We start from the raw sequence: 26240 nt of genomic DNA on the forward strand, positions 1-26240 counted from the left end.
AGCTCCTGGGCTTTTTGAGTTTGTGGAATGAGGCTGCTCAGTCATTAGGTCCTTTTGGTGCACTCAGGGCCCTGACACTGTAGTGGTATTGGGGTGTTTTTTTTATTTTATATTTTTTTAATTGCATAGGTATTCTGATTTTTTGCATAGCTCATTACATTTTTAATTTCCCCTAACTGCTACTGTTTTTCTCATTTGACTATATGTTCTCACTGAAGGGAGAAAACTAATCCTATTGGCTGTGGTGGAAGCTAGGTAATTAAGAGAAATTTCTGTATCACTAATACTGGTTTTGTTATACAGAACTACCAATGAAATAAAAAATTTGCAGTACCTACCTCGAACCAGCGAACCCCGTGAAATGCTATTTGAAGACCGGACACGAGCCCATGCAGATCACATAGGACAAGGTTTTGAACGACAGACTACAGCTGCTGTGGGAGTATTGAAGGCTGTGCACTGTGGAGAGTGGTATGTGTTGACTGACTTACCTAGATGTTTGAAAAATATTTGCCTGAATTTCCATTTGTAATTAGTAGAAAGAGCACAGAACAGGTTATCTAACATTAGAGATTTAATGAAGACTTAATAGATATTGGACTTTTTTCCTCATCTGTCTCTGTGCACTAGATGTGTTGGCCCTCTGGTAGATTGCATACAGTTTTACTGTGTGGTTAAAACTAGAAAGGTGCCTTGCAATGACAGCTTAATAGCTATAATTGAGTTTCTGTAACTGAGTTAGATTTAAAAACGCTTCACACTTTGTTTTGCTTTAAATAGTGCACATGGGCTGTCCTGAGTTTGTGCCTCAGAGGTGCACATGAAGACCTTTTGGCAATTCTTTGTGTTGTCAGAAGATGAGCAGAATTTTTATGATTCTGCTTCAAAGTCATGGCTGTTATATCCCTGATTTATTTATGGTAGATCACCTAGGAAGAATCCTGTTGGAAGTTGTGTGATATTCTTTGATGTGTGTCTTTGGAATTCCCATATGATGATATTCAGGAAATGAATGTATCTCATTTGAAGCTGTTTACATTTTAGCTAAATAAAAAGCCCATAATTGTATGGGCTTCCTGGCCCTGATTGAAGACACATTTTTCAGGATTCTCTGACCTTGATTTAGGAGAATGACCTTCGTTCTGGAGGTTACCTTTGCATGTGTAAACACTAAAACCACCTTTTGCTCTTTGTATCTGTATTAGAAATTAGAAGAGTGAATTCCCTTTGGATGAATTTATGCAGATTTGTGTTACAGTGCATGAGTTCATCGAGATAGAAAATTGAGTAATTGGTGTTGGGGAAGAGTTGGGTTGTTCAGATGTTAATGTGCCTGTATTTTGGACTCTGAGGTTTTGCAGTTTACTACTTTAGGTTGATGATAGCTGGAGACTTAAATTTCCTGCTTGTTTTGATTGTGAGAAGCTGGAGTGAATTAAGACTCAGCAGTGGTAGCAGGGTAAGAGCTGAGATACTTTGTAGATGTCATGATTTCAAATTATGCTTTGCACATATGGGAGAGAGACTCAAAGCTTTATCAAAGGAAGTAAAATATCAAACAAAACCTCATTCCCCAAACTTGCGTGTTTGTGGAAATTAATAAGAATTTAAATTGGTAGCAATTTAAACGTCTGTGGGAACTTCCCATTCTCATCCTATACCTTCATAACAAGATCTTCCTCCCTTGGAAATCACTGCACGTTCATTTACATTCTAGAAATAGATTTTCTTGCTTTTCAGCTCTAAACCATCATCTTCTCTCATATGTTGGAACTTGTGGAAAAGGGTGTTTATTCCGCTTCCATTAAAACTGTTTTTAAACTTGAAAAAAAATAATAGAACTGGTAAAAATAAAATTTGTGTAGATGAAAAAGTGATCTGAAAATAGGCAAAACTAGGCAAAACTGCCCAACATACTTGAAAGTATTTCAGTTTGGGGGGGAAAAAAAAATTAATTATCAGCATTTCACTTCAGCGTAAGGACTTAAAATGTATCTTTTAATGCAGAATAATTATGTAGAAGAGGTAAATATATGACACAATCAACACTAAAAGTTATGTATTTCAAGCTTGATTTGACCTCAGTGATAACTTCTCCGTTCCCTTTCCACTTTCTTGTATAATTTTGAAAAGCCACTTCACTGTACTTAAATGAAGAGGACTAAGCAGGGCTTATGATAATGAAGCACCATTAATTAATGTAACACATTAAAATAATTTCAGATATTAGCTTTACTGTAATTTGTAAGCTGTGGGTAGATTTATTTTAAAGGAAACAACATGCATGGAAATTTTGAAAAATCTGTGTGTGTGATTTTTTTTTTTTTTTTTTTTTTTTTTTTTAAAATCTGTTTGAGTAGTTGAACAAAACTGAAAGTTGGAGATATTCCAGAGGTGATCAGGGTACTATGGTGGTAAAAATGCACATGTTTTAATGATGAGATACCATATATAAAATTCATGTTTTCTGTGAGGAGAAAATAAAGCAATTCCTAGATGTGCTGAACTGGGTTGTCGGTTTTTGTTTAGTTAGTATAAAAACTAATTGGGTGTGCTAAAAGAAGCTTTGTAATCAAGAAGTTGCTGTAGATTTAAAGAAAGTGGGATTTATTCAGTAGTTGATAGGCAGGAATGTTAATGTTAGGATAACTGGTGTTTTTCAGAAAAGATAGAAACAGGACTCTTCAAAGGCAAAAAGCAGTTTTTGGGTATAGAGGACAGAACTGGAAACAAAAGCATTTGGAAGAACAATAAAAAAATAATTCTTGCTTTCCCAAATGTGACAGGCTCTTGATTTGAGATGCTTTGTAAAATTACTGGATTATGATATTTTTTAATTTATGTGAATATTTACAAATTGTAGAAGAACCTTAGCTCTTGCTAGCAAACGTTTTAATGACTGCACTGCATTGAAGTCTGATAAACACTGGTGTTATGATCATGCTGGTTACTTAATGCCATTTTTGTAGGTGATACCAAGTGCTCTTTCGAATTTATGAAATGCCGGTGAAATTTTAAGTTATGGAAACTTTGAAGATTTTTACATGGGAAATCTGCATGGGTTTTTACAGGGACAGCAAAAGGTCCTTCATGGCATAGTTGTTGGCAAAATGAAACTCTGTCCTGTGCTTCAGCAAGCAGCTTTCAAATTTGTGTTCCAGAGTGTGAAGTTGTTAGTGCTTCTCTATATGATTGTAGGAATTTGTTATATATTGCCAGGCTTCATGCATTAGGTCAGAAATATTCATGGTAAGACCTGTACTCTTTAATCTGTTTTGAAAAGTTACAGCAAAAAGAGTCCAGCCCTTTTGAAGAATGAGGCTAAGGAAGAAAATTATTGCCAAAAATAGTTCTAACAGTGCTCTAGTAGGGACTTAAATGGATTTTTCTGAAGTCATCTTAGAGTTCTGTTTGCATTTAATGTCTTTTTTGGACATCTAACAAAACTATTTTGCTACTGTTTTGCTTGGGGGGGGGATGATGCCCTGTAAACTTCAGATTTTACAAAATATAATCCCAAAGTTGTGCTAAATATCAAATCTGCAAATGCAGAATTAAAAACTATCTGGCAATAATTTTTCTCTGTTGTGTTTGCAAAAGGAATGTCATGTTTTGTGACAGAATTGCAGCACAGAGTTGGTAACGTATGCTGTTGCACATATATATAGGGACTGAGAAAAGGAATGATTTAACAAAAATCATTAACTACTTTGTCCTGTATAATGTGCAATAGTGAAGACACTTCTGTGAAAGCATTGATTTGGATTTAAATTCTTTTAGTATGCAAATATTCTTTGTTTTTATTTTAATTCTTAATTTACAACTATTGTTAACTCCAGATACAGATACATATTTTTTAAAAAAATAAAAAACATCTGCATTATAAAAAGTAGATTAATATAGCGAATATGTTTTTATGCCACTGATTAGAGATATTTCTATAAGTTTTTTGCTTTCAGTGCTTAAATCCTCTTTAGGAGTATATGGACCAAAGTATAGAGACATTTTAATCTTTGTAAAATTGCAAGCAAAATATATGGTCTGAAAATTCTCTCCAGAATACTTTCAGTATTTAATCTGGTATGTTTTTTTTTTGCCCTGAATATAGCCTGACTCTGGTTATTTTTTGCTTTATTGAGGTTATGACCTAAATAAAATAAACATGTCTCATCAATTTAAAGAGCCCAACAAACTGCACATCATTGCCTGCTTCTTAGAACATTAATAACATCATATCTATCTATCTATCTATAAGTTGATTATCATCTTGCTTTTAAAAAGAACGCTTGAACATCCATTAAATACATTCTGAAATGTATCACACTGTTCTGCTGCATCAGATCCTCCCCGGGCCCCAGTAAATCCAAACCTGTGGCCCAGTTTGATGCTGTGGGGAGGTGGCGGCAGTGGGGCGCAGGGTGAGGGGGTGGGGGTGGGCTGCCCAGCCCTGTGGGCCTGTCTGGCTGATGAATTTTCCTTGCAAAACTAGTCCAGTGTGAGATTTATTCTAGATAAATGAAATCTTCAGATCACTGCATTTCTAAAAAAATATTAAAAAACCAAACATCCCTCAAAAACAAACACATGGAGCTTGGTTTTATATGCTTCTGTTGAAGAGCTGAGCTTGGCTTTTAGGTCAGAAAGTGATAAGGATGATATCTGGTTTTGTCTCAAGAGGAATTATATAAATGGTTCGCGTTTCTTTGGGAAAGATGTGGAACAAGAGATGAATTCTAACAGTTTTAATACAGAGACAAACCCTAATTCAGATTTTGCTCTTCTGTAGCTCTCTAGTGAGCACAAATAGGAATGTATTTTTAAGAATGTTTTGCAGAGGTAGCCAGTATTTGCTGCTTACTAGCATTGTGGCAGCTTAATGTATGTTCAGCTTTACTACTAACTCTGAACAAGATGTTTAAGGCTAAGATACTAAGCAGTGTTTGCCATAATACTACTCAGACTGCTACATAATTTGGGGTACCTGATGGGTGTGTCACTTTAATGCTGACAGAGTAAGCCCAGCGTATCTGGGGCGTATGTCTTTCAGTGTCAAGGCAGACAGAAGTCAATTAAAAAGAAAAATTAAAAATAGTGAGTTTTGTTGACCTGTTACTGCTGCTTTTACTGCTGCTTGTAAAGAAAATGTGGTTAGTTTGTTTAACCAGTTTAATGAGGTTGTGTTTGAGAATTAGCAAGTTTAGTCAATCTTTTTTGTTCAAAATGTAGGTTGTGCTAGAATGGTTTGTGGGTTTTTTTTTTGTTTTTGTTTTTTTTTTTTTTATCATTTGCTTTATCTTTGTTTGCAGATTTTATTACTCTCCTGTAGCATGTTAGTTTTGTCCCCTGACTGTGCAATTCTTATTATTCTGTAGGTCTGAGCAGCCTCGTATAACCAAAGATGTAATTTGTTTTCATGCTGAAGACTTCTTAGAGGTAGTTCAGCGAATGCAATTAGATTTGCATGAGCCTCCACTCTCACAGGTAAGCATGCTATGAACTGTTGATCAGGTGTCCTCTGAGTCCTAAATCGGAGTTTTCACCCTTTTTTCCCCTCTGCTTTTTTTCCTTCAGTGTGTCCAGTGGGTTGATGATGCAAAACTTAATCAACTGCGAAGGGAAGGCATTCGATATGCCAGAATTCAGTTGTTTGATAATGACATTTATTTTATTCCAAGGAATGTTGTGCACCAGTTCAAAACAGTTTCAGCTGTGTGCAGTTTGGCTTGGCACATCCGGCTCAAGCTATATCATTCAGAGGAAGAACTTTCTCAAAATGCAAGTACTGTTGAAGCAGGGACCTCTGCAGACTCCAAGTCTTCGGTTATTGGACTTCAGACTGACAGCAGAATTTGTACGATGAGCAAAATTACCTCCGAAGACACCAAATTTTCAGAAGTTCTGCCGACAAAGTATCTGCAGCAGGAATTTATGCCGATAAAACATGAACCTGTCGCATCTCACCGAATAAAAGAAGAACCCGTGAATGTTGATCTTGCTGAAAAGACAGTGGCACCTAATGAGGTTGGGGGCCAGAACATTCAGACTAGATTGGATCATGTTGAGTTGACGGCATTTAAGTTGGAAGTGGATTCTAAATTTGAACCTGGCAACAAGGACTTACAAGGCAAGTTATGCCCTGGAGGTCACATACATCCGGATGATACAAGACAACATAGTTCATCATATCCAAAAGTGCATGGACAAAGAGAGGATGATTTTTTGTGCTAAATTTGTATATATGGTTTTAAATTCCTTTTTAAACTTAATGATGTAATAATGTAAAGATTCATAAATTCTGTGAGGCAAGTTTGTGACTTGCCTTCGCATCTGTTACAGAAAATAGTTATGTAGCTTTGTAACATTCCTCAGTGCCTGTCCATAACTGTGAAGTATCAAAGCACTTAGGGCCAGATGCACTGTAAACACTGCAGGTTTAACATAAAGAAGTCTTTAAATAATTTTGAGTTGTAGGTTTTAGAGTAGAGCTGACATTTAACATATATATTTTTTGTAAGATGAGCCAGAATTCTTTTTGACAATTCCAGGCTTTTCCATAGAGCTTATTTATACCAATTTTTTCATTTTAAATGTGTCAGCACTGTAGTTGTAAATATCTTTTTTAAAAATCTTTTTAGTGTGATTTATACTGAAATGTGAGCCGCTTAATAAAGGTTCATAATAACAGATTGGTTTTATTTTTGGGTCTGCAAAAAATAATTCAGTTAAACTGCCTCTCTAGATGGTTATGTTTCTACCTGCACTAATGCATAGGACGATGCCCTTACGCCGTTGTGGGGTGAGGAGCTGTAGCAAACTGAGGTAGAGCTGAGGCATTCTTTGTAAATCAAGATTAGTCAGAATGCAAAATCAGTCCTCCCTTCACAGGATTCCTTAGAGTTGCTCATTAAAGGCACTCCCCAAACTCCTGCTGTCAGATGTTCGTGTGGAACAGAGGCAAAACCTTCCCCTGTGGTGGAGGACAGTTGGACACCCAGTGGGCTCCGGGAGCGCTACCAGTGACTGCATCTCTTGAGATGAGCTGGTGCAAGGGAGCAAACTCCCTTCCGTGCTTGCCACTTCCACCTGCTCAAGCCACAGTTAAGACAGATCCATTTCACTTAAAAACCAAACACACAGCAACAACCGCCCCTCAACTTAATCAGTTATCTGACTAAAATTTAAAAAGAAAAAAGTAAATAGTTACTTGTCAAGTTACAAAGGCCTCGACGTTAGCAGTAGCCTGTAATTCACAGAGACGCATTTGGGTTTGAGTTGCTCCCTATGCTGATAGCATCAGGCAATAACGATACTTGCCAGTGTGTCTGGTAGGAAGGTTCCTCATGAGTCCCAGTTTGGAAGCAAGAGTTACTTCATTAAGAAAATAACAGCGGTGTCCAAGTTAACTGTTCTCTTCTTGCCCCACCTGTGGAATGCTTTCATTCTCTTAAGCCGTGTTCTGAGGGCAGAGGATTTCAAGGCTAGCTAGCATCTGATGTAGTAATGGCAAAAACACTGTAATTTAACTTATTTAATTCTTTCTGTAACATATTACTGTATAGTTCAAACACATCTGAATGATATTTCTTTTTCAGGTAGCTGCAAATAGTAGTAAGCTGCCCTACAGCCAGTCCTTCAACTAAGTGTTTAAAATTTAAGGTCCTGGGTCTGTTATTATTTCCAAAGCCCTGTGCATCTGATTTTTTAAATTGTTATTTTTGTCTTCATTTGTAGCAATAGAACAATGTGATTTCCAGGTGATACCTAGTTCAACTACCTGAGGCCCTTTGGTTGTAAACATTCTTTGCCTAAAATTTGTGTTAAAATTCAAGGTGTTACTGCATACTTATGCTTGGCACTAAAATCAGCCATTTAACAGATGAATGCCCTGATATGTTTAAATCCAAAATAGGTCTGTCAAGGAATTATTGTTTAGCAATTCAAGTACTGATTTAGTTATTACTGCTACATAGCCATAATTACGTATTAGAGAAGCAATAGAAATATGAATCTCTTGGATGTGGCTAATATGTCTGTGAGTCTTACTGCTATTTTCTTTAACATTGGCTAAGAGATTACTACCAGTTTTGCAGCCTCAGGGATCTTGCTTTCCCCTCACGCCATGAGCAAATGATTCATGTGTGACATGGTAAGTTATTACTCTGGCAGATTCTGAATTGAAAAATTAACTGGTTCATGTAAGAATTTGAGCCTTCCCGATAGCAGTGGTCTCGGCTCCCTTTGTTTTTTGGATTATCTGGAAACTTCCACCCATAATCTCTTTGGCTTTATGAACATCCATACACAATTATGTAACCTTCCATTCCCGCTCTCTGTGCCAGCCGTTGGAGAACAGTGAAAGAGAAGAGCTGCAGGTTGTAGGTTGTACCAAACATGCAGCTTTCCAAGGGGGCTAGCAGAAGGCTCCAGCTTTATCAAACCCAGCCACGCCAGATACAGCTGTTCTTTAAAAAAAGCAAAAACGAAAACCTCAACTATTTAGTTGGGGGGGGAGGAAAAAAAAAATTTTGTATGCTGGTGATCCGTATGCTGATCATTCTGGTTCAAGTATTTTTTTTTTTAATCTGTCAGATTTTAGTGAAGTGTACACATCCCCTTTGACAGCACACAACTTTCTGCATCGTAGGCCCTGTCCAGACTGAAGAAATAAATCTTTAAAAATGATTTAGCAAACATAACTTTACACTTAAGAGTAGAACTTTGTTCCCTTTTGAAGACATGCTCGGTGGTCTTGGCTGATACGGCCTCAAACTTCTGCTCAGGTATGCCTTGGTTCTGAAATTTTGTTTCTAAATTGCCTGCATCTTCAACTCAGTTTTTTCTGTTTTTTTAATCAGATTCAGAATTTTAAGAGATTAAAAAAAGTGGAAGTTTTTGCAATCTTTATGCATCCTTTATTTTTGATTTTTGAGACAGACTAGATTCTCATTTTTAGACAGAATTCCTTGCAGACGGAATATGAACAATACTGGGATTACCAATGGCTGTCAGAAAACTCCCTTTGTATTCAAAGGTGTAAACAGTCCGTGTCAACTGGCTGTATTAGTGTATACTTCTTGCCTTGCTTTTTTTCTTAAAAAAAAAAAAAAAAAAAAAAAAAAAAGTTTTTTGTCCTCGACCTGTGGTGTATTCATTTTGATGCGGTTTCTCTTTAAGAGAGGAGTACCTTTTCTGAGAATTTCAGCTCCCAAAATGTTCATTAGTCCGACAAAGGTCTTGCTTTGGTTTCAAGTGGTCCTATGCTCTAACTTTTAATCCTGCTACGTACAACTTCATATTCAGACTTTTGCTTCAGCAATAAATCTTTCATGCCTTCTGATGTACTGAAACTAGTCTTTGCTTATTACTTCTGGCCCCCGTCTCCCCCCCTCGAATTTCAGTTATATATAAATCTTCCTGTTATTTCAGCTGAAATCTCCAGTGTTTTAGCTGTCTCTCTTGGCCCTTGTTGTTCTGCAGATTGGAAAAATCTGCTTTAGGCCCATTGCCTGTACTGCAGTGGTATTGACATCTGTGCGTTTGCAGTTAATGACATGATGTGCAGAAATTTAGACGTGTTTTCCTAGGTACTGGTACCATATTTGTGGGTAGCAAAGAATTGCATTGTTACTGTCACTACCAATAGCTTTCAAGATGGTAGTTTTCTTTTTTTTTTTTTTTTTTTAAATTACTAGATCTTTTGCATTTCACTGGCAACTGACTTCATGTGTTACATACAAGTGTTACTCAGTGTTGTATCACCCCCCAGCCCTCCAAATGCCTGCAAATTGACTCTGAAACAGCATTTTCATTACAGGTACTGCCGGCATGCAGATTTTCCCTTCCTTGTTACTATAGTGAATATTTCAATACTTCTTTAACTGAAATATTAATTCTATCTAGTATTAGAAATAGAGTATTATTTCAGAGGGTAATGATTTAAGTATTCATCTGTGAAAGAATTCCTTGGTGATAAATAAAATTGATTTTTAAGCAGATATGTATGTGCACAGTAAATAAGTTGGCATTGCAAATGATGTAGGAAATGGAAACATAAAATAGTAGAATGCTGTGAAACAGATCTGAACATTACATATTTGGAAAATTTAATAAGTCTTCCAAGAAACATGGGATTGGTATTCATTGATCAAAATGACTGTTTTCTAATACCTGCATGTGAGTAAGGATGCTGAATTGATTGAAATAAATCCATGTTTTCTCCATGCTCATTGGCAAAATGAACTGTTGTGAGACGGTAGGCTGCCACCTGACCCTACTAGTATGAAAACTGTACTAATTCTGATCAAGAGATAAAAGAACTTTGCAGGCTTCTCAAGTGTAATTTTATTAATTTTTTTCTAGTGGTCAAATATGTAGAGAACCTTGTCTTTGGGCAGACCAGTGCTTGTTACCTGACTGTGGATGTAAACAAGTTGGAAATGGACAAATTCCCACTGATCTGTGCTTCGCTGTGAATGACATTGTTGAGAATGTTTTCTTTGATTGTGAGCACTGTGTTCAACTGATATTTTACTACTTTCTCAAACGGATGAAATGCACTTTAAAAACTGTATAATAGGTGATAGTGATATTTTGTGCAGATCCCACTGAATTTGCTGCGTACATGGGAAAATTTGGGAAAACTGATTCCCATCAGTCACTCATTTTATTTTTCTTAGAAATGCCAATTATTTTGTGTTCTGTTCAGAAGCAGTGATTAACTTCACGATATTTAGGTTGCTATTTCTATTAGAATCATCAGGGATACTGACTTTGCGAATTTAGTGTATTATATTCTAACCACTGTTTTTCTCTGTGCTATGATGCTAATATTTCCTCTGCTTCAGAGCCGTGCTGTACTTGAGTGCCAGCTAAACACTGATCTTCTCATGTTCTGGTCATGCTGATAGATGAGCCTACTGATGAGGGCATTAGTCCTAAATAGTCCTTTAATATTTGGTGTACAGTTATGATAATCTAATACAAATATTGATTAAAACAGCAGTTTAAACTTCTATTTTTATCAAGTTTGATTTGTCAATAAGTATTTTGATGTTTTCTTTACCAGTCCATTTCCAATCTATCCAAATGAAAGTGCAATGTATGGTAGAGCTAAGGCCTGTGTTGTAAGAACTGTGCTTTTTATGGCACCATTTTTATCTGGTTGTCTCAAGACAAAATAGCTGAGAAAGCTACTTCTTAAGTCTCTCAAGAAGATGACCTTGAGAATTAGAGCTGTGTGGAAGACTAATGTAACCTAAGTCAAGACTGCTATGTCATAAGCAAGGAATAACACTCAGGTATTTGTCTGTCTAATCAATGCAGCTGAGAACTTTTGTTAATCTCAGAAATGAAGTTTTGGGACTAAAAAACATATTTTAGCAGCGATTTCTTTATAAACTCCAAAAGGAAGACTGAGATAAAACTAACACAGATAAACTTAAGATTGGGTTCTCCTTTCTTGCCCTTATGCTGACGCTCTGTGCTATATGAAGACTTGTCTTACATTTGCCTGCTTGTGATGCTGGTTTTATTAGAAAAGGCAGACTGAAGGAAATACTGTTACCGAGGTGCAGATTTTTCCACTCTTTATCCAACTTCAGTACAAGGAAAAAATGTTGATTTACTATTGAATAGTACCATAGAGATTCAACTGCAGTGATTCCTTAAATTGCCTTAGTCCACAAAAGCCTGATGCTTTTCAGCAGCAAGTTGATACCCGGCCCTGTTCAGGTATAAAAGGTTCATATTGGAGACTAACTTCATCCAAACCTCAAAACAGTAAAGGTCCAATGAAAAGGTACACCCCTTTTCCGACTTGGCGTAGTTCTTTTTACCTCAATCTTAATTACAAAAAAAAAAAAAAAAAAAAAAACGTGTTACATGATAGTGCTATGCTTTCTGTGATAATAAATTAAAAGAGCTTCCTGAGGATGTAGTTATTTGGGAGCTTTATTACTGAAAACCAATGTGATTTGTTCCCAAAATGTAGTGGTGTTAAAATAGGTAACACCTAACATTGTTAGAATTCTGAGATTCTGGGAGTCTCAGATTTCACGTTCATCAATACCTTTGCATCACCCAACTTTTGAACTGGGAAAATATGAAAATTTCCATGAGGTTACTCTTAAGATTTTGTTTCTGTACTACTGTGCATATATGTCACAAAAATAGCAGTGCTTTCATCTCTTAAATTGTTGTGCGACTTAGTCCTGTGGTAGCTTCTTTTTTAATATTGTCACCCATGCCGAGCAGTGCATTTTAGGTTCATGTACACATGTCTTTAGAGCATTCAGGTTAAAGTTTGTTGAAGGTGAGGATGTATATCACATAATTGTATTTTACAAGTATAAAAAGAACAGAAAACTGGATACTAGTCTACAGTGGTGACAAATGAAAAAAAGTAGTATGACTAGGTAATTGCAAATGTTAGTTTCATGACCTTTCACACGTGCATCAAGTATTTTCCTTAATCTGACAAAAGCAGATACTCACAATTTGTTCAAACTTGTATAAAGTAGATCATATATCTCCATATACAGTATTTATCAATAGGTATGTAATGTATATCATCAAAATATGATAAATACTTCCAGTTTCATTTCAGAACAGCAAAGCTTTTGAATTGCATTTCAGATTAAGCTGCTGAAGGCAAAGCTCTCCCCTCCACACGCCCCACCAGCTGCTGTGGGTAACTGGGATGTGTTCCTTGGTGCGCTGGGAACTCGGCTCAGTTTCCTTCTGCCCATTTCTCACAAATCAGTATGAGCCGTCTCGGCATCAACTTCACCTTTTCTCTGCCAACTTCATCAAATCTGCTTTTCACTCATTTCATTCTATTTAATGAAGATCAGTCCATCAGTCTGCAAATTTAAGAAAAAGTGTGAGGAGAACTCATGCCATTTCAAATCTGTGACCTGTGCCTTCGAGAACAGGGTAGTTACAAGTACAGGTAACAGCTTCTGGAAAGGTCACAGTGTGTTTGGTATTGTAAGTCCTTTTGAATGAAGTTCTGGTATCACAAAAAAGTGAGCGTGTGTATAAAGGGGTCAGCACAGTTTAGGTCAGTTAAGTCTGATGCAAAATACTAGGCCAAAAGAGATATTCCTCTTACCAAAGTATCTCTGTAAGGACTAGGAACTTGCAACAAAGTTTAGCACTTCCAAAGGCTTGTGTCCTAAAGGCATCTCATCTTGTGCTAAAGGAAGTCAATGTGTCTGTGACTTCTGTAGGACAGCGGAAAGAAAAGTCTGCTTCAGATTTCAAAATCATTACCATTTATTCCAAAATTTGTAAAACTTTAAAAAAAAAAAAAAAAAAAAAAAGGGGGGGGGGGGTGTGGGCACAAAAGACAAACCAGCAACTGCAACACTGAAATAGTTCATCTTTTTCTGTTGAATTAGAGGAAGCAATTAAAAGGAGATTTGAAACAACTGTGTTCAATTGTTGTTAATTAGAGATGCCAAACTTTCAGCCAATTGTTGTATCTGTGAAATAGAAGGGGTTTATTAAGGGGGCAGAGTCACCATTTGTGGCCCATCTTGCTAATAATATACCCAGTCCTAATGAGGCTAGTTCCTATTCTTCCATCGTTTGTTGTGTTAAGTTATAATGATCTGTTAACATCATTGGCTTGACGGAGGAAGGCTGCTCTGTGCTTCTGAGCAGTGTGGGGTTTTTTGGCATAGCATGAACAAGGCTTTTCTGCTTTTTATTCTGTGGTAAGCATCGGCTGGGGAAAGACTATGGGAACTTGGTTTTATGCTTGCTGGAGATGAGTGTGTCTATATATGCTTATATATGTCTTGTCTGAAACGCTTACGTGGTTGTTACATATTTGCATCAGTGTTTGTGAAGTGGTTCATAAAAGTTGATCTTAATTGGAGGTGGGTCTTTAGGTACTCTTTCTTCTCCATCAATTTTAAAATCATCCAGTGAGAATTCCACTTGAGGTTTAGCTTGCCTGCCAGAGGACACACCTGGAGTATTGCATCCTAGAAACCTCGGAGACCCCTGTTTCCATTTGACAGAACCAAAGAACTGCTTGAAAAACTGACATTGGGTGTACAAATTAAGCATATTATCTATACCATATATATGCACGCATACATATACTTACATATAGCATGTATATATGTGTGTGCTTGCTCTTGCATTTCCTATTTTCAGCAGGCCCAAGAACACCCACGGCGGTGAATACTCTTCTTCCCTCCCTGCAGCTAACCCTAATCCCAAGCGCCATTTTAACTTGAAAAAATCACAGAGATGGTAAAGGAAGCCAGTTCTTCACAACAGCCTCATCTGAGTGGGCCAAAAGTCTCTCACAAACACAAAAAATATTTCAGAAATAAGTAGGGCACAGCTACATCTCTCAAAAAATAACTGTTCCTGATAGGCACTGAGGGGAAGATATTTCCAAACATTAGTTTCAGATCTCCATAAATTGCGTGATGTTTATAAACTGGAGCTGAGTACAGGGCTTTGCTTAGTAAAAACTGATGTGTTATTTTTATTATAATAAAGGGATTATAAATATTTTGGTTTTTTTAACAGCTAATGATCAAAGATTTTTTGACTTTTTTTGTCATTGCTTGGTTTCTCCTTTAACAAGGTAGGACAGTCAACCACACTAAAACCAACATGCTAAATTCTTTCTGAAGATAATTTGTTACCTGATAATCTGACTTGAGATCCATTGCCTTAGAATGGAACAAGTGGTTTTCCTAGATAAAGCCCTTTCAACAGTCTCCAATAATATGGTTCCTATGTATTTATGCCCACATATGTGTAACAGCACAAGTAAATCCAAACAATTCAGGGAGTTTTTTTTTTTTAAACCAACAAGTACAGTTGGATGTACACAATTAAAATTGAGAGACACTTTGATCTAGTCACTGGGCTCTTTTCATTCATTAGACATTCTTTTGTACCCAGGAGGTGTACATGGATCAGTATCTTCAGCATGCACATTAATAATGTCATAGACAACTCTTACATTTGAATTTGGTGTTCTTGTAGCTCCTGGAAGAGCACTTACAGTCCACAAAATAGACTCATGGTTCCAGCTTTCCCCAGAAGTCCCATTCATTGCATTTGTTACTTGAAAAAGTTAATTTATTCATATCTGAGTTTGCCAGTACTCCATAAAGCTAAGGCTTTGCTCCTGGAGATTTAACATACTAGGGCATTAAAAGACATCTTCCTTATTAAAATACCACTTCCTGCAGTTAAAAATGCATTACAGAACTCACCGCATAGCTGCAGTCTTTTACAGCACTGGTGATTTAGAAGGGTAACCACCATTGTCTCCCTCTTCTCTGGATCATGGATTGCTGGCACAGTTCAGCTACTTTTTTCTCTACATAAACATACTGGTTACTGTCTGTTTCAGCAGCTTAAAATGGCTTATTTTTAGTCTTTCAGACTGGAAGTGGATTCTCACTGTCAAAAAGAAAATGCTGAGTCAATCCTTTTTTGCTTCTTTTGGCAACTATCAATTGTTACTGATTCTTAAAGCAGATCTAGCACATTTTAGAAATTACTGTTAACTGGTTATTTCTTGAGTGACAGCAAATGTAGTAGTCCTCCTTCCATGGATTACCCAGTGTGCTGAATATGCTGGTAGAACACTTGTGGTTCTTTTGAGAAGATCTACCTGCATGTGAAGAGCCTGTATCTTATTCCATGTAACAAATAATAATTGTATTAGAACAGCTTATGTTGAACAAATACTTTTATTTACAAGAGCATATGTGACAGTTTTGAAATAAAAAAATGGAGCAAGTCTACTTTCAGTCTTCAGCCTGGTTTAGATAAAGTCTCCAGCTTGATTGTTTCCTTATTTGGCTTTCTAATTTGGAAGTCAAGTTTGTGGCAAAACTATAATAATCCAGTAATTTGGTATCAATATCAGTGTTGAAAACACCATAGTATAGCTTAGTCTCTTCGTACATAGAAGATATTGTATCCAAGTTCCACCATACCCCCAATAAGCAAGGCCCACAAAGGGATAAATACATAGGCTAGTTTCATCGTAGTAAATCGCTGCAGTTTAGCACAGAGGGCAAGGCAGAAAGCTAATTTAAGTAGCATTGCAATGAGATACCAGGCTTTCTTCTTGATGTTTTGGGAGCCATTGCGAGGGTCGAAGCCAGACTTGCAACGTCCAGCCATTTTCACAATTAACATAACTAGAAGAATAGTATCAAATATCCAGACTGGAATAAAAATGAGGAACCAGTTCCATGGTGCTTTCTCATCCAGTTTTAGCACCAGCATGATCAGGAAGAGTAATGTAAAAAGCCAGGTCAGTAGTACTCTCTGTGCCAGGGACATTCTCATTTAAACAGCCTTGAAAGGAGGTCTTGCACTGCCAGCAACAACCTAACAAAACAAAAGACCAGGGGGAGGCATCAAAAGATGTCACTACACAATCATGAGGCACAGCCCTTAAAGGTGACTAATTTCTTGTTCTTGATTTCCCACCCCTTCTAACCTGGCCTGCATACTTAGAATGTTATAGCTATCATTCTCAGTGAAGCACTCTGTTTTGTCCTGTCCACCATTTAAGTGCCTCAAGTCAGCTGTGTAAACTGCCTTCATTTAAACTGGTTCTGTGAAGCATTATGCTTTAATCCTAAACTAGCTAACTCATGTACAGATTTTTGTGTGCTAAGAATGTTAAGATTGGTTTTCCTCCAGTACTGAGGCACTCATAGTTAATACTTGAAGATATACCTAACAGTTCTCTCCCTATAACAAAATAATCATAGTAAAATGTAAACCAACCAACAAGCAGAAGTAACAAACCATCAGAAAGATCTTGTAGTCGGCAGAGCTGCAGCTGCAGTGAACCAGTAAGCACTACTCCCACTTTCTGTCAAGCAGCACTCTTAAAACTACTAAAAGCTACAGATGTTTGCTTGCTGGCAGGTATCTAAAGTATGCAGACACTGGCTGACAGGAACATTATTTAGGTTTATTGGCTTGGTAGTATATTTAAATTTCTATGTAGTCATGACAGAAGAAAAACAAGGACAAGTGCATCTGCCACTACAGTCATAAAAATTAGTTTTTATATTCCTGACTGAAAGGCTTTTACCACTGCATCTGCCAGAAGCTTTTCACTGCAAGTATAAAAAGCAGGGGTGAGAAGAACTATGATTTTCCTGAAAATTTCAAGCTACAAAGACAGATAGTATATACCAGTAAAATGGTGCTGAAATAGGTTTCTTTTTTAAAAATCAGATTTTTAGAAATTTGATAATCCCCTTTAGAACACTGATATTCTTTCATTTGAAATAAGAAACTGAGCTTTGATTTGTTCCAGATTACAAGAATATTTAAATTACTGAAAGTGAGGTCATGTTTTCCAAAGCATCTAATCCTCACCACCAGATGCCACAAGGGAAGGACAAGACCTGCTTCCCCGCTGCCTCCTCAGTGTCCCTGGCCACAAACTGCTGCTGCTTCCTAGTTAAACCTATTAAACTCACTGAACAAGCAGGAATCTATTAGCACCTTTTTCTTTTTAACTGGGTTATTTTTTTGCCAGAGTAGCAAACTGAACCAACTTTGTGCTCAGGTAAGCATCAGAACCAAATGGAGGGAAGTAAAAGCTGCTGCCTTCACTGGTTAGGAGATGACCTGCTACATTAGAGGTAAAGGATAACATTCTTCTACACCACTAAAACTATCCTACAATTTAAATCTGTGTCTTCTGATACACATTTCAACAGACCTATTTTTCTGTTCAGTCTGGGTTTGAAGTTTCAATAGATTTGATTTGGTGGATAGTAGTGGGATTTCTCTTAAGGAAATTACTCAATTTAGCCTAAAATAATCTAAACTGAGAGTTACTGTCCGTGCACCCCCTCCCTTGTGTTAGGGCTGACACTTGTGTGATCCAGAACAGGCCAGTTCCTTGAGCTAAACTAGCAAAAAAAGAAAAAAAAATAAAATAGGATTTTAATATTTTACTTTTTGCTGCTTCAGTTCTGCTCAGCTCACTAAGGGTCTGGGGAAAGCCAGTCACTGGCAGGGTGGAACTGAGACACCTCCTTAGGGAAGGCGAAAAGTTTAGCAGTGACACTCAACAGGAGAATTAGTTGGTAAGTAGACAAAAAGTTGGAGGAGGTTTTGATAGCATTGCTCTTTTCTTGTTATAGAAACATACCTAACCAGCTGGTAGGTGCACAGGATTACAGAACAATTGCTATAACCTGCTTGGAGTATTTCAAAAACATTCCCGATATTCTCAAGTGCAAGTCTGCAGCTAAAGTGAAGTGAGTAGAGATCTAAAATGAAGTTTCAACATTCCCTTCATGAGAATGTTTTTGAAAAGTAGTTCTAGAAATCAATGCTACAGATACTACAAGAAGGAGAAGCTCTTATTAGCAAGTGGGAGAAAGCGGAAACCAAAGAAACATGCTGGAAACTTGGGCCTGAAAGGAAAAAAAAAATAATTCAACACTGTTAGAGCTATCAGGTTATCAGATACTCAAAGAAGGTGCTATCAGCTGTCTCTGGAGGAAATAGAAAGCTGCTGAAGATGGAGCTACTCAATTTGAAGGTTGGTCACTTGATTAAAAAAATTCTCAGTTTTCCTAAGTGTTTAGGACCACTTTGTAACAATTTTCAAAAGCACAGGTAGAAAACTCAGCGATGGACGTTATGCTACCTTTCTCTGACCTAATTAAGAGATGGAACTGGAAGACTGGGCAGGACTGCGAGGCTCCATTCAATTAGAGCCTTTTGTGATGAAAACTCAAGAACCAAGTACACCAAGTGTGCTTTTGAGATATTATAGTTCTATAGTCCAAGTAAAGGAAGCTACCAAATTTTTAAGACTGGCAGCTGGGGATACAGCTGATGTAGTGATGAAGGGTTTGATTACATGGAGCACTTTACCATCTCCCATTAGGAAAGGAAGGAGATTATTGGCAGATTCTCAGCTACAGGCCAGCTATCTCAAGATGGTTAGCACTGGAAAAAGGATGCAGCTGTGGTGCAAGTCTGAACTAGCACTTCTATGAAAACACTGAAGGAATGTAAAAGGCACTGTAAAAATAATTAAAAAAAAAAGCTTCTGACTCCTTATAGGACTCATGCAATTAGTAGGAACTGACAATTTTCAGTAATGAGAAACACTATCTAAGTAACATTACTGACCTTGGTGGGATGATCTACATAATGAGAATATTATGATATCTAATTACATTCTGTTCAGAAGGAAAAAAGCAAAGAGGCGGGAAACTTACACATGACATTCAGCTCAATGTTAATGATAACACATATCTACAAACTTAAATTTAAACCTCAAGCATTGCCTAACAAAGTTCAGAAAATAATATTACACTGAATCCAAATTAAATAGAATTCTAGCTTGCTTAAATGACATTTTAAAGCCGATTCAGTAGGTATGAGTAATTTAATACCTAGAAAGAAATACACCAATAGCCCCGTTTTAAAACCACATTTAAACTAGTCTCATATGAATACAGGTTAAGTGTTCACAAGTTCTCCTCACCGTCGGTGCATTCTTAGTTCGGGTAATCTATGCAGATTTAAAAGCGCAAATAAAGTCAAGCAAGAACATTCCCTTAACTGGAGTGCTTGTTTTGCTATTTTTCAGCGAAATAGAGACTCCCGAGTGCTAAATTTGGCTAGGGGGTAAACAAAAAAAAAATAAAAAATCAGAAACTATTCAGAGAAACTGAACGAGGAAACTGGCGAACCAGCCGCGGATGCCGGGCTAAGCAAAGCCCGCGGCCCTCTGAAGACGCCCGGCTGTTCCCAGCCCGGGCGGGCACGGCCGCCACCCTCACCCGGCTCCGCCCGCCGCAGCCCGGGGGTGCCGGGGAGCGCCAGGCGCCCCGGGCGGCGGCAGCTCGGGAAGCCGGGGCCGAGGCTCAGGCAGCCGCCGGAGCAGCGGGGCAGGGCCGAGCCCGGAGCGCCGCAGAGCGAGGCGGCCCGCCCCCCCCCCCCGGCTTTCCCGCCCCTCCTCAGCGCTCCCCGGCCGCTCCGGCCTTCCCTGCCGGCCCCGCCGCCTGCACCGTCTACCCCGGGGCCGAGCCAGCCTTCACCCGAGGCTCCCCTGGGGAGGCCCAAGCGCGGCGGGGGCCCTGCCCGCCTGAGGGAGGGCGCGCGCGGCGCGGGAACCTGAGGTGAAAGCCCGCTCCCTCCCTCACCCGCTACCTACCGCAGGGGCCCGGGCCTCCCTGCGCCGCCGCCCTCGCACTGACCCGCCGCCCCGCGCAGGGTCCCGGCACATCCCCCGCGCCGCCCGCCCGGCTACGCGGAGCCAGCGCGCAGCCGAGGGAGCAACCGGGCTCTTCCCATCCCCAGGAAACCGACCGCTTTCCGAGCCTGGTTATTGGGCAGCGGGGACGCACGTCCTGCCGCGCCCCGCTACCACTGGGTAGCGGCGGCGTCAATCAACTTAATCCCCCGCCCCCCAGCTACTCGGTCGTGGCGACGCCCATCAAGGTCGGGCCACGCCCTTCACGGCCGGCGGCCCTTCAGCCCTGTGCTCCACTCCCTCCCTCCTCGTTGCCGCCAATTCGTGCAGGAGGCTGTCTGTTCACAGCGGCCCCGCCTCCGTCCCAGGGAGCTGTCCGTCAAGCAGCAAACCCCCCCCCCTTCCCTCCATCCCCGCTCTCGTTGGTCAGCGCCGCCGCCACTCACGCTCTCGGCCCTACCCTCGCAGGCGGCGGGGGCGCTGATGGCTGGGTTTGCGGTTGGCCCCGCCCCGCGGCTCGGTGGCGCGCGCCTTCCCGGGTGGCGCGCTGTTGCTGCCGCTGCCGCCGCCGCTCGGGCGCGTGCCTCCTCCTCCTCCTCCCCCCCTCCCCTTTCCCTCCCCTCTCCTTCCCCCCCCTCCCCCCCCCCCCCCCCCCCAGCTGTTGCCTCGCGCGTGCTCGCCGCCTCCTCGCCGTCTCGCGCTCCCCTCGCCGCCGTTGTGTGCGGCGCGCGCTGGTCCGTTCCGCCGCCTGGCCGCGGCATCGGGCGACCGGTAAGGTCGGGACCCGCCGCAGTCACCGGGGGGGGGGGGGGGGGGGGGAGGAGGAGGAGACGGGGGGGCGCCGCGGAGGCATCCCCGCCGCGGCGGGAGCGGAGGGAGAAGCGGGGAGCCAAGTTCCCGGCGCGGCTGGGGAAGGGGCCGAGCGGCTGGGCGGGAGCGGGGCTGCCCGCTCGGTGCGGGGGGCGGCGGGGCGGTACGCGCATCTCTGGCGGGGCGCGGCGGAGCCGTCCGTCCGTCCGTCCGTCCGCCCGCCGCGGCTTCCCCTGGCCGGGCGGCGAGAGCGGGTCTGCCGCCGCGCCGGGGGCGTCCCGCCCGCCCGGAGCGGGGCAGCCCGGCCGGGGGGAGGGCGGGCAGGCCCGCGGCCTCCGCGGAGCCGAGGTCCCCCTCAGGCGGGGGGCAGCGCGGGTGTCCGCACCGGGGCGGCGGCGGAGCGGGCCCTGCCCGCCGCGCCGTGTAACCGCATCAGGTGCGGGCGGCTCCGGGCGCGGGGCTCGCTGTGGGCGGGCGGCGATGCGCGCAGGGCTTGAGCGGCTGCCCGCCGCCCTGCGCGGTATTGCTGCTTGCTAAGTCTGACTTCTGCTACAACGCGCCTTTTCCTTGGTAAGTTGCTTTAATCCATCCGGAGCCGCTTTAACGCCTGTGTGTCAGGTGGTGGAACTTTTTTTTCCCCCCTTTCATTTGAAGGTCCTAAATTTCAGCATCTTTACCTTCATCTCTGATCTCATCTTTTTCTGTACTCTTGTATTCTACACTCCTTCCTCTTCCATTGGTGCTTTCTTTCTATTCCTTACTCCTTTCCTTCCTTTTCCGCCTAACCCAGTGACAACCTGTCCACAGCTTATGTGTTGTCCTTGGTTTCCAATTGGGGAATCTCAATGTTAGGCTGCTTCCCGTGAGTTAAAATTTCTTCTGTCGTATTAATTTCGCTGATAAACTCTTTATTTGCTGTCTTTTCCATCAGAAACAAAGGAGAGCGCAGTGGGGGAAGATGATTATGCAGTAGTGGAACTATCCAGGTGTCAGCTTCTTGTGTTTTTCATACATACTCCCTGGGTGCATGTAGCTCAGGTGTATCAGATTCAGTGACAGTTTTAGTTCATATTCTCCAGCTCTATGCTTGTTATTTTGTCATTATTGCTTTTATATATTATCGGTCACTTGAAAAGTAATGCTGCTGAGTCTTGTGTTTTGTTCCAGATTTGCCAGTGTCTTATCCATCTGTCATATAATTAACTGGAAAAAGTAATTAATTGGAAAACCTGACTTGTTGAAAGTACTTTAATTAACATTCTGAAATTCTTTGTGATGAAACATTCCTACAGAAAATACAGCTGGTTTTACAATTTTGATACATGAGTTCTTTAATAGGAGTGAGACTAAATACAGTGTGTCATCAGTAATTTGCCTGCTTATATCTTCCTGCTGATGCTGTTAAACAGATGGTGGTATCTGTTTTATCAGGGAGAAGTGCATCACTTGAAATAACCTGTTAATCTTAGTAAGTGAATCCTAGTATCTTTAGCTGCACTTAGAGTGGTCACTAAGAGGTAGAAGGATGTATTTCTGTTATATACATTAGTGCTTGGCATGAGACATTTTTGTTTTCCTGGAGTTAGAGGCTAAAAGTGTTCTGTGAATAAATCTCTGTTATAAATAGTTGTATGCATTTGGCCATTCACATAGCTCTGAAGGTTTTGGTGGTCATTTTTGATTTGTCTCTTCATTTATGACTCTCTGGAAAGGATAATCATTTTCTCAGAAGTCTTATTTTTGTTTCAGTAATGTGTTTATGAATTGATGTATATATGCACACCATACTTCTGTCAGTTTTGACTTATTTTCTTCCCCAGAGCTCGCTTTACTTTACAATATTCACAAACAATTTTCCTTTATGTAAGTGAAGGTTGAGAGCGATACTTGGAACTGGTATGTTTAAGATCCTGATACCCATTTGAAGTGGAATGTTTGTGCAGTTGAATTTTCTGTTGCTATGTTTTGCTGCCAATGTATGTTTTTATTCTGGATATAAATATTATAAAGGATAAAACATGAGCCTGAGTCATCTGAAAAAGAATTTGGAAACCTAGTTAGTTTAACTCAACACTTGTAGTAGAATTTTTTTCCTCTTGTGTTGTGTGGTATGCGACATACAAATAAATTGTCAGTAATTGTTGGGAACTCCACGGAGCATTTCAAGTATTCCGGTAGTACTGGATTGCTCCCAAAGCAGAGTTGGCTCAGCTCAGCAGTTTGGTCCCAGCTATATCCATAGCTGCCGAATATTGGTGTGAGTTTTGGGAGAACTCATAATCCTGTAGGCTTTGAAACAGGAAACAGAGTATTGATGTTGTGTTGGAAGGGAGGTGTAGGTGCATTAAAAAGATTTCCAGTGAACTTTGTTTGAAGCAGTTAACCAGGCAGTGAAGGGTGGAGCAGCTCTTGGAGTTGAACAATGCTGTTCCTGTCACAGCTGGCAGGGGTCACTGGAAAGCAGTGGACATTATGTCTTTCCCAGTTCTCCAAAGTTACATACACTGTCTTCTCAGGCTTTTTCTAAATATTGTATTGAAGATTTCTCGGCTTCAGTATCTTCTACTTGTTCATAGTAGAAATTTTGATAAAGAAATAAAAACTTAATTTTTTTTCCTTTTTTCAGGATCCCTGTGAGTGAGAGTGATGACAGTCACAGGTTTGGTGTTTTTTTTTGTCTGCGAGGAAGCTCTTTTCATAAGAAACAGCATGGTCTATGGATTAATCACTGAACAGTTTATGACAATTTTTAGCTAGGCTTACTAAGGGCACAGAGCCTGTACAATTAATTTATTTGTCTGTCTTCTCCCATTTGAGTAACTTCTTTAGTCAGATGATGAAACCAAATTTAATGGCAACTGAAAGACATTAAGTACCTACACAGTGACAAATTTTTATAAAACTTTTGACAAGTAGTGACCCAAATTAATATTTCCACCCAAAGGAAGGCAGTTATAATTGAGTCTCTTCTTTCTTCAGAAAGAGAGCAACTGCTGTCCAGTCTACATGCTAAGCTCTGAGCCAAGGTGGTGTGTGCTGCTACTGGCCCAGCCAAATAGTTGGGACAGCTGGTAATATGGGTGGAGGGAAAGAGAAAAGTGTTAGGTGAGGTGGAGAAGGACAGTAGGGAGCCATGGGGCACTGTTAAAAGCAGACAGATTTAATTGCTTCTGCCCAAGGAACAAGGTAGGCCTGTTTTTTCTGTAATGTTTTTTTGTTTTAAGAAGGAAACAAAACTCTTACCTATGTCAGAGGTATTGATCCTTCTGACTGCTGAAAGCTTTAAATATCATGTTTTCTCCTTTGAGTTTACTGTGCTGTTATTCATACAGGTCCTTCTTGCTGGGTACAGAGGAAACGGTTAAGTACTTGAAGAAATTATATTCAAGTTTATAAAGAGAATACAAAGAGCTTAATAAATTGCCTATAGGGGAAAAAGAGTTAGGGCTATAATGTATAACTGTGTAATGTTTGGGTATGTTCTACATGTAATTAAAGAATAATTTATGTTCAGAGGGGTCACTGGAAGTCATTTGTCTGGTCCAACCTCATCTCAAAGCAAGGACAGGTTCAAATTTAGAGTAAACATGTATACATGCATTAGAGATACCCATTATGTTGTCAAAAAATTTGGAAATACAGCTTAAGTTTGTGGTTTGGTTGGTTGGTTTTTTGTTTTTTTTTTTTTTTTTTTTTTCCCCAGTTAAGGGGATGATATCAGAAAGTTCATAGAACTATTCCATTGTTTCCTAATTTACATGTGTAAAGGGGATTTTTTCCAAATTCACTTCTGCTGGGAATAGTCTTTAACTGAGACATGTAGTGTTTAGTATTTAATTCTTTGTTCATTTAAGGTGGTCTTGGTAAATGTACTCCAGAGAGACTAGATGGCTTCCTGGAATGAGTCCAAGCATTGTATTGAAGTCCTATTTGTAAATACATGTGTGGTTCTTAAAAAATAAAACACAATTGCAAAGCGAGAGAAGAAATTAAAGCAATATAGCATCAAATACGAAGTCATGCAAGCCTTGCATTTTGGAAGTTGGCCAGCACCAGATGCTTTTGGGGTTAGGTGGTTGGCAGATGCCAGCCTGGCAGCTAAACACTTTGCGTTCAGCTGTCTTAAGGGACAGTTTGTTCTATGCTTGCCATGTTGCTCATACGCTTTCCTTGGTTTTATCTACTGGCCACTGTGGGGTCAGGTTAGGTAGAGTATTTGTGTGGCCAAATACAGCCTGGTGATCTCTTTATACACTTTCTTGCATCCTGGATCATGAAGCTTGAGATTCCCTCAGCTGTGTGTTTGTTTATTTTTTTTTTTTCTAATTATTGTTATTGTGTGTTTAAATAACTGCTTTCTTTCTGAATCGGAGTAAAATCTTGGCTTCAGTGACTTCCTGTGGTACTGAGTTTAACAGTCTAATTATGTGTTGTAATATAATATTTCTCTGTTAAAAGTTTGGCTTTGCTATCCCATAAGCTCAGTTAATGAATGAAGCTCCCTGTATTATTGGAAACTGCTGTTTTCTTGACTGTATTTGCTGTATATTTCTTACAGTCCTATTTAATTTATAATTCCTTAATTTTCTTTTCGTGCTTGCCTGTCTCAACAGGAGAGTTTCAAGTGGTTGATAATTCATAGCCCTTCTCAGAACACTTCCCCCTCCCCCAGTATTTTAGTATTCTTCAAATGAAATACATGCATTTCAGGTCAGATTGCACAACAAATCAACAGAGCTGTACTGCAGTGTTTTCCTTGTCATTCCTCTTTTATTCAGGTGTCTCTGTGCTCTTCTGACTGCAGTATATTGAAAGGAAGAGCTCACTGAGCTGCCAGATTTTCTTTCTGTATATGAGATATCTGATTTTAAAGATTTGTGTGGTGTACATAGTTCACTTCCCCTCCCCCCATTATAGATATGATTTTCATTCTGTTTATATTGCCTATTCATTGTTAAAGTTGATTCATATTCTTAAGCTTTGCTAATGTAAGATTAATTGTCTTCTGGAAATGTTACTACTACAGGTTTTATTCTCTGATGTATAAAAATAAATATAGTGTACACTGCTAGACCTATTTACAGAAGCTTGAGGTTTGGAATAATAGGGTAGGGCTCAGTTCAGTCATTTAAGGACTTAACTTAGGCAGTACTTCATAAAAACTCTAGCCTACTGGTCCAAATAGGGGGAGGAG

The 26240-nt window shown here is 40.0% G+C and overlaps 3 protein-coding genes across 5 annotated transcripts in view; 2 read left to right on the forward strand and 1 right to left on the reverse strand.

Moving 5' to 3' along the window:
- Positions 1 to 15785, forward strand: part of RSBN1L (round spermatid basic protein 1 like) — a 65831-nt gene extending 50046 nt beyond the window's left edge. For both annotated transcript variants that reach the window (XM_042792016.1, XM_042792017.1), the window contains 3 exons: positions 304 to 471; positions 5373 to 5481; positions 5572 to 15785. In XM_042792016.1, coding sequence (XP_042647950.1) covers positions 304 to 471; positions 5373 to 5481; positions 5572 to 6228 — 934 coding nt within the window. In that variant the 3' untranslated portion in view covers positions 6229 to 15785. The remainder of the gene's footprint in view (positions 1 to 303; positions 472 to 5372; positions 5482 to 5571) is intronic.
- Positions 15786 to 15822: 37 nt separating this feature from the next.
- TMEM60 (transmembrane protein 60) lies at positions 15823 to 20402 on the reverse strand. Of its 2 annotated transcripts, XM_042792018.1 has the most exons (3): positions 20198 to 20402; positions 19526 to 19661; positions 15823 to 16380 (listed from the first exon to the last, which is right to left on the reverse strand). In XM_042792018.1, exon 3 carries the CDS (start codon positions 16336 to 16338, stop codon positions 15934 to 15936), a length of 405 nt encoding a protein of 134 aa, XP_042647952.1. In that variant the 5' UTR covers positions 16339 to 16380; positions 19526 to 19661; positions 20198 to 20402; the 3' UTR covers positions 15823 to 15933. The 2 variants fall into 2 exon arrangements, with proteins under 2 accessions (XP_042647952.1, XP_032852090.1); XM_032996199.2 differs by lacking the exon at positions 19526 to 19661 and having other exon boundaries at positions 20198 to 20400.
- A 515-nt stretch (positions 20403 to 20917) lies between these two features.
- PHTF2 (putative homeodomain transcription factor 2) overlaps positions 20918 to 26240 on the forward strand; it is a 68938-nt gene continuing 63615 nt past the window's right edge. Inside the window, exon 1 of the mRNA XM_032996290.2 lies at positions 20918 to 21007. The gene's annotated coding sequence lies outside the window, so the exon portion shown is untranslated. The remainder of the gene's footprint in view (positions 21008 to 26240) is intronic.

The sequence above is a fragment of the Tyto alba genome, unplaced genomic scaffold, assembly GCF_018691265.1.
Source record: "Tyto alba isolate M040663 unplaced genomic scaffold, T.alba_DEE_v4.0 Super-Scaffold_2, whole genome shotgun sequence".
In the NCBI taxonomy this organism is placed as follows: Eukaryota; Metazoa; Chordata; class Aves; order Strigiformes; family Tytonidae; genus Tyto; species Tyto alba.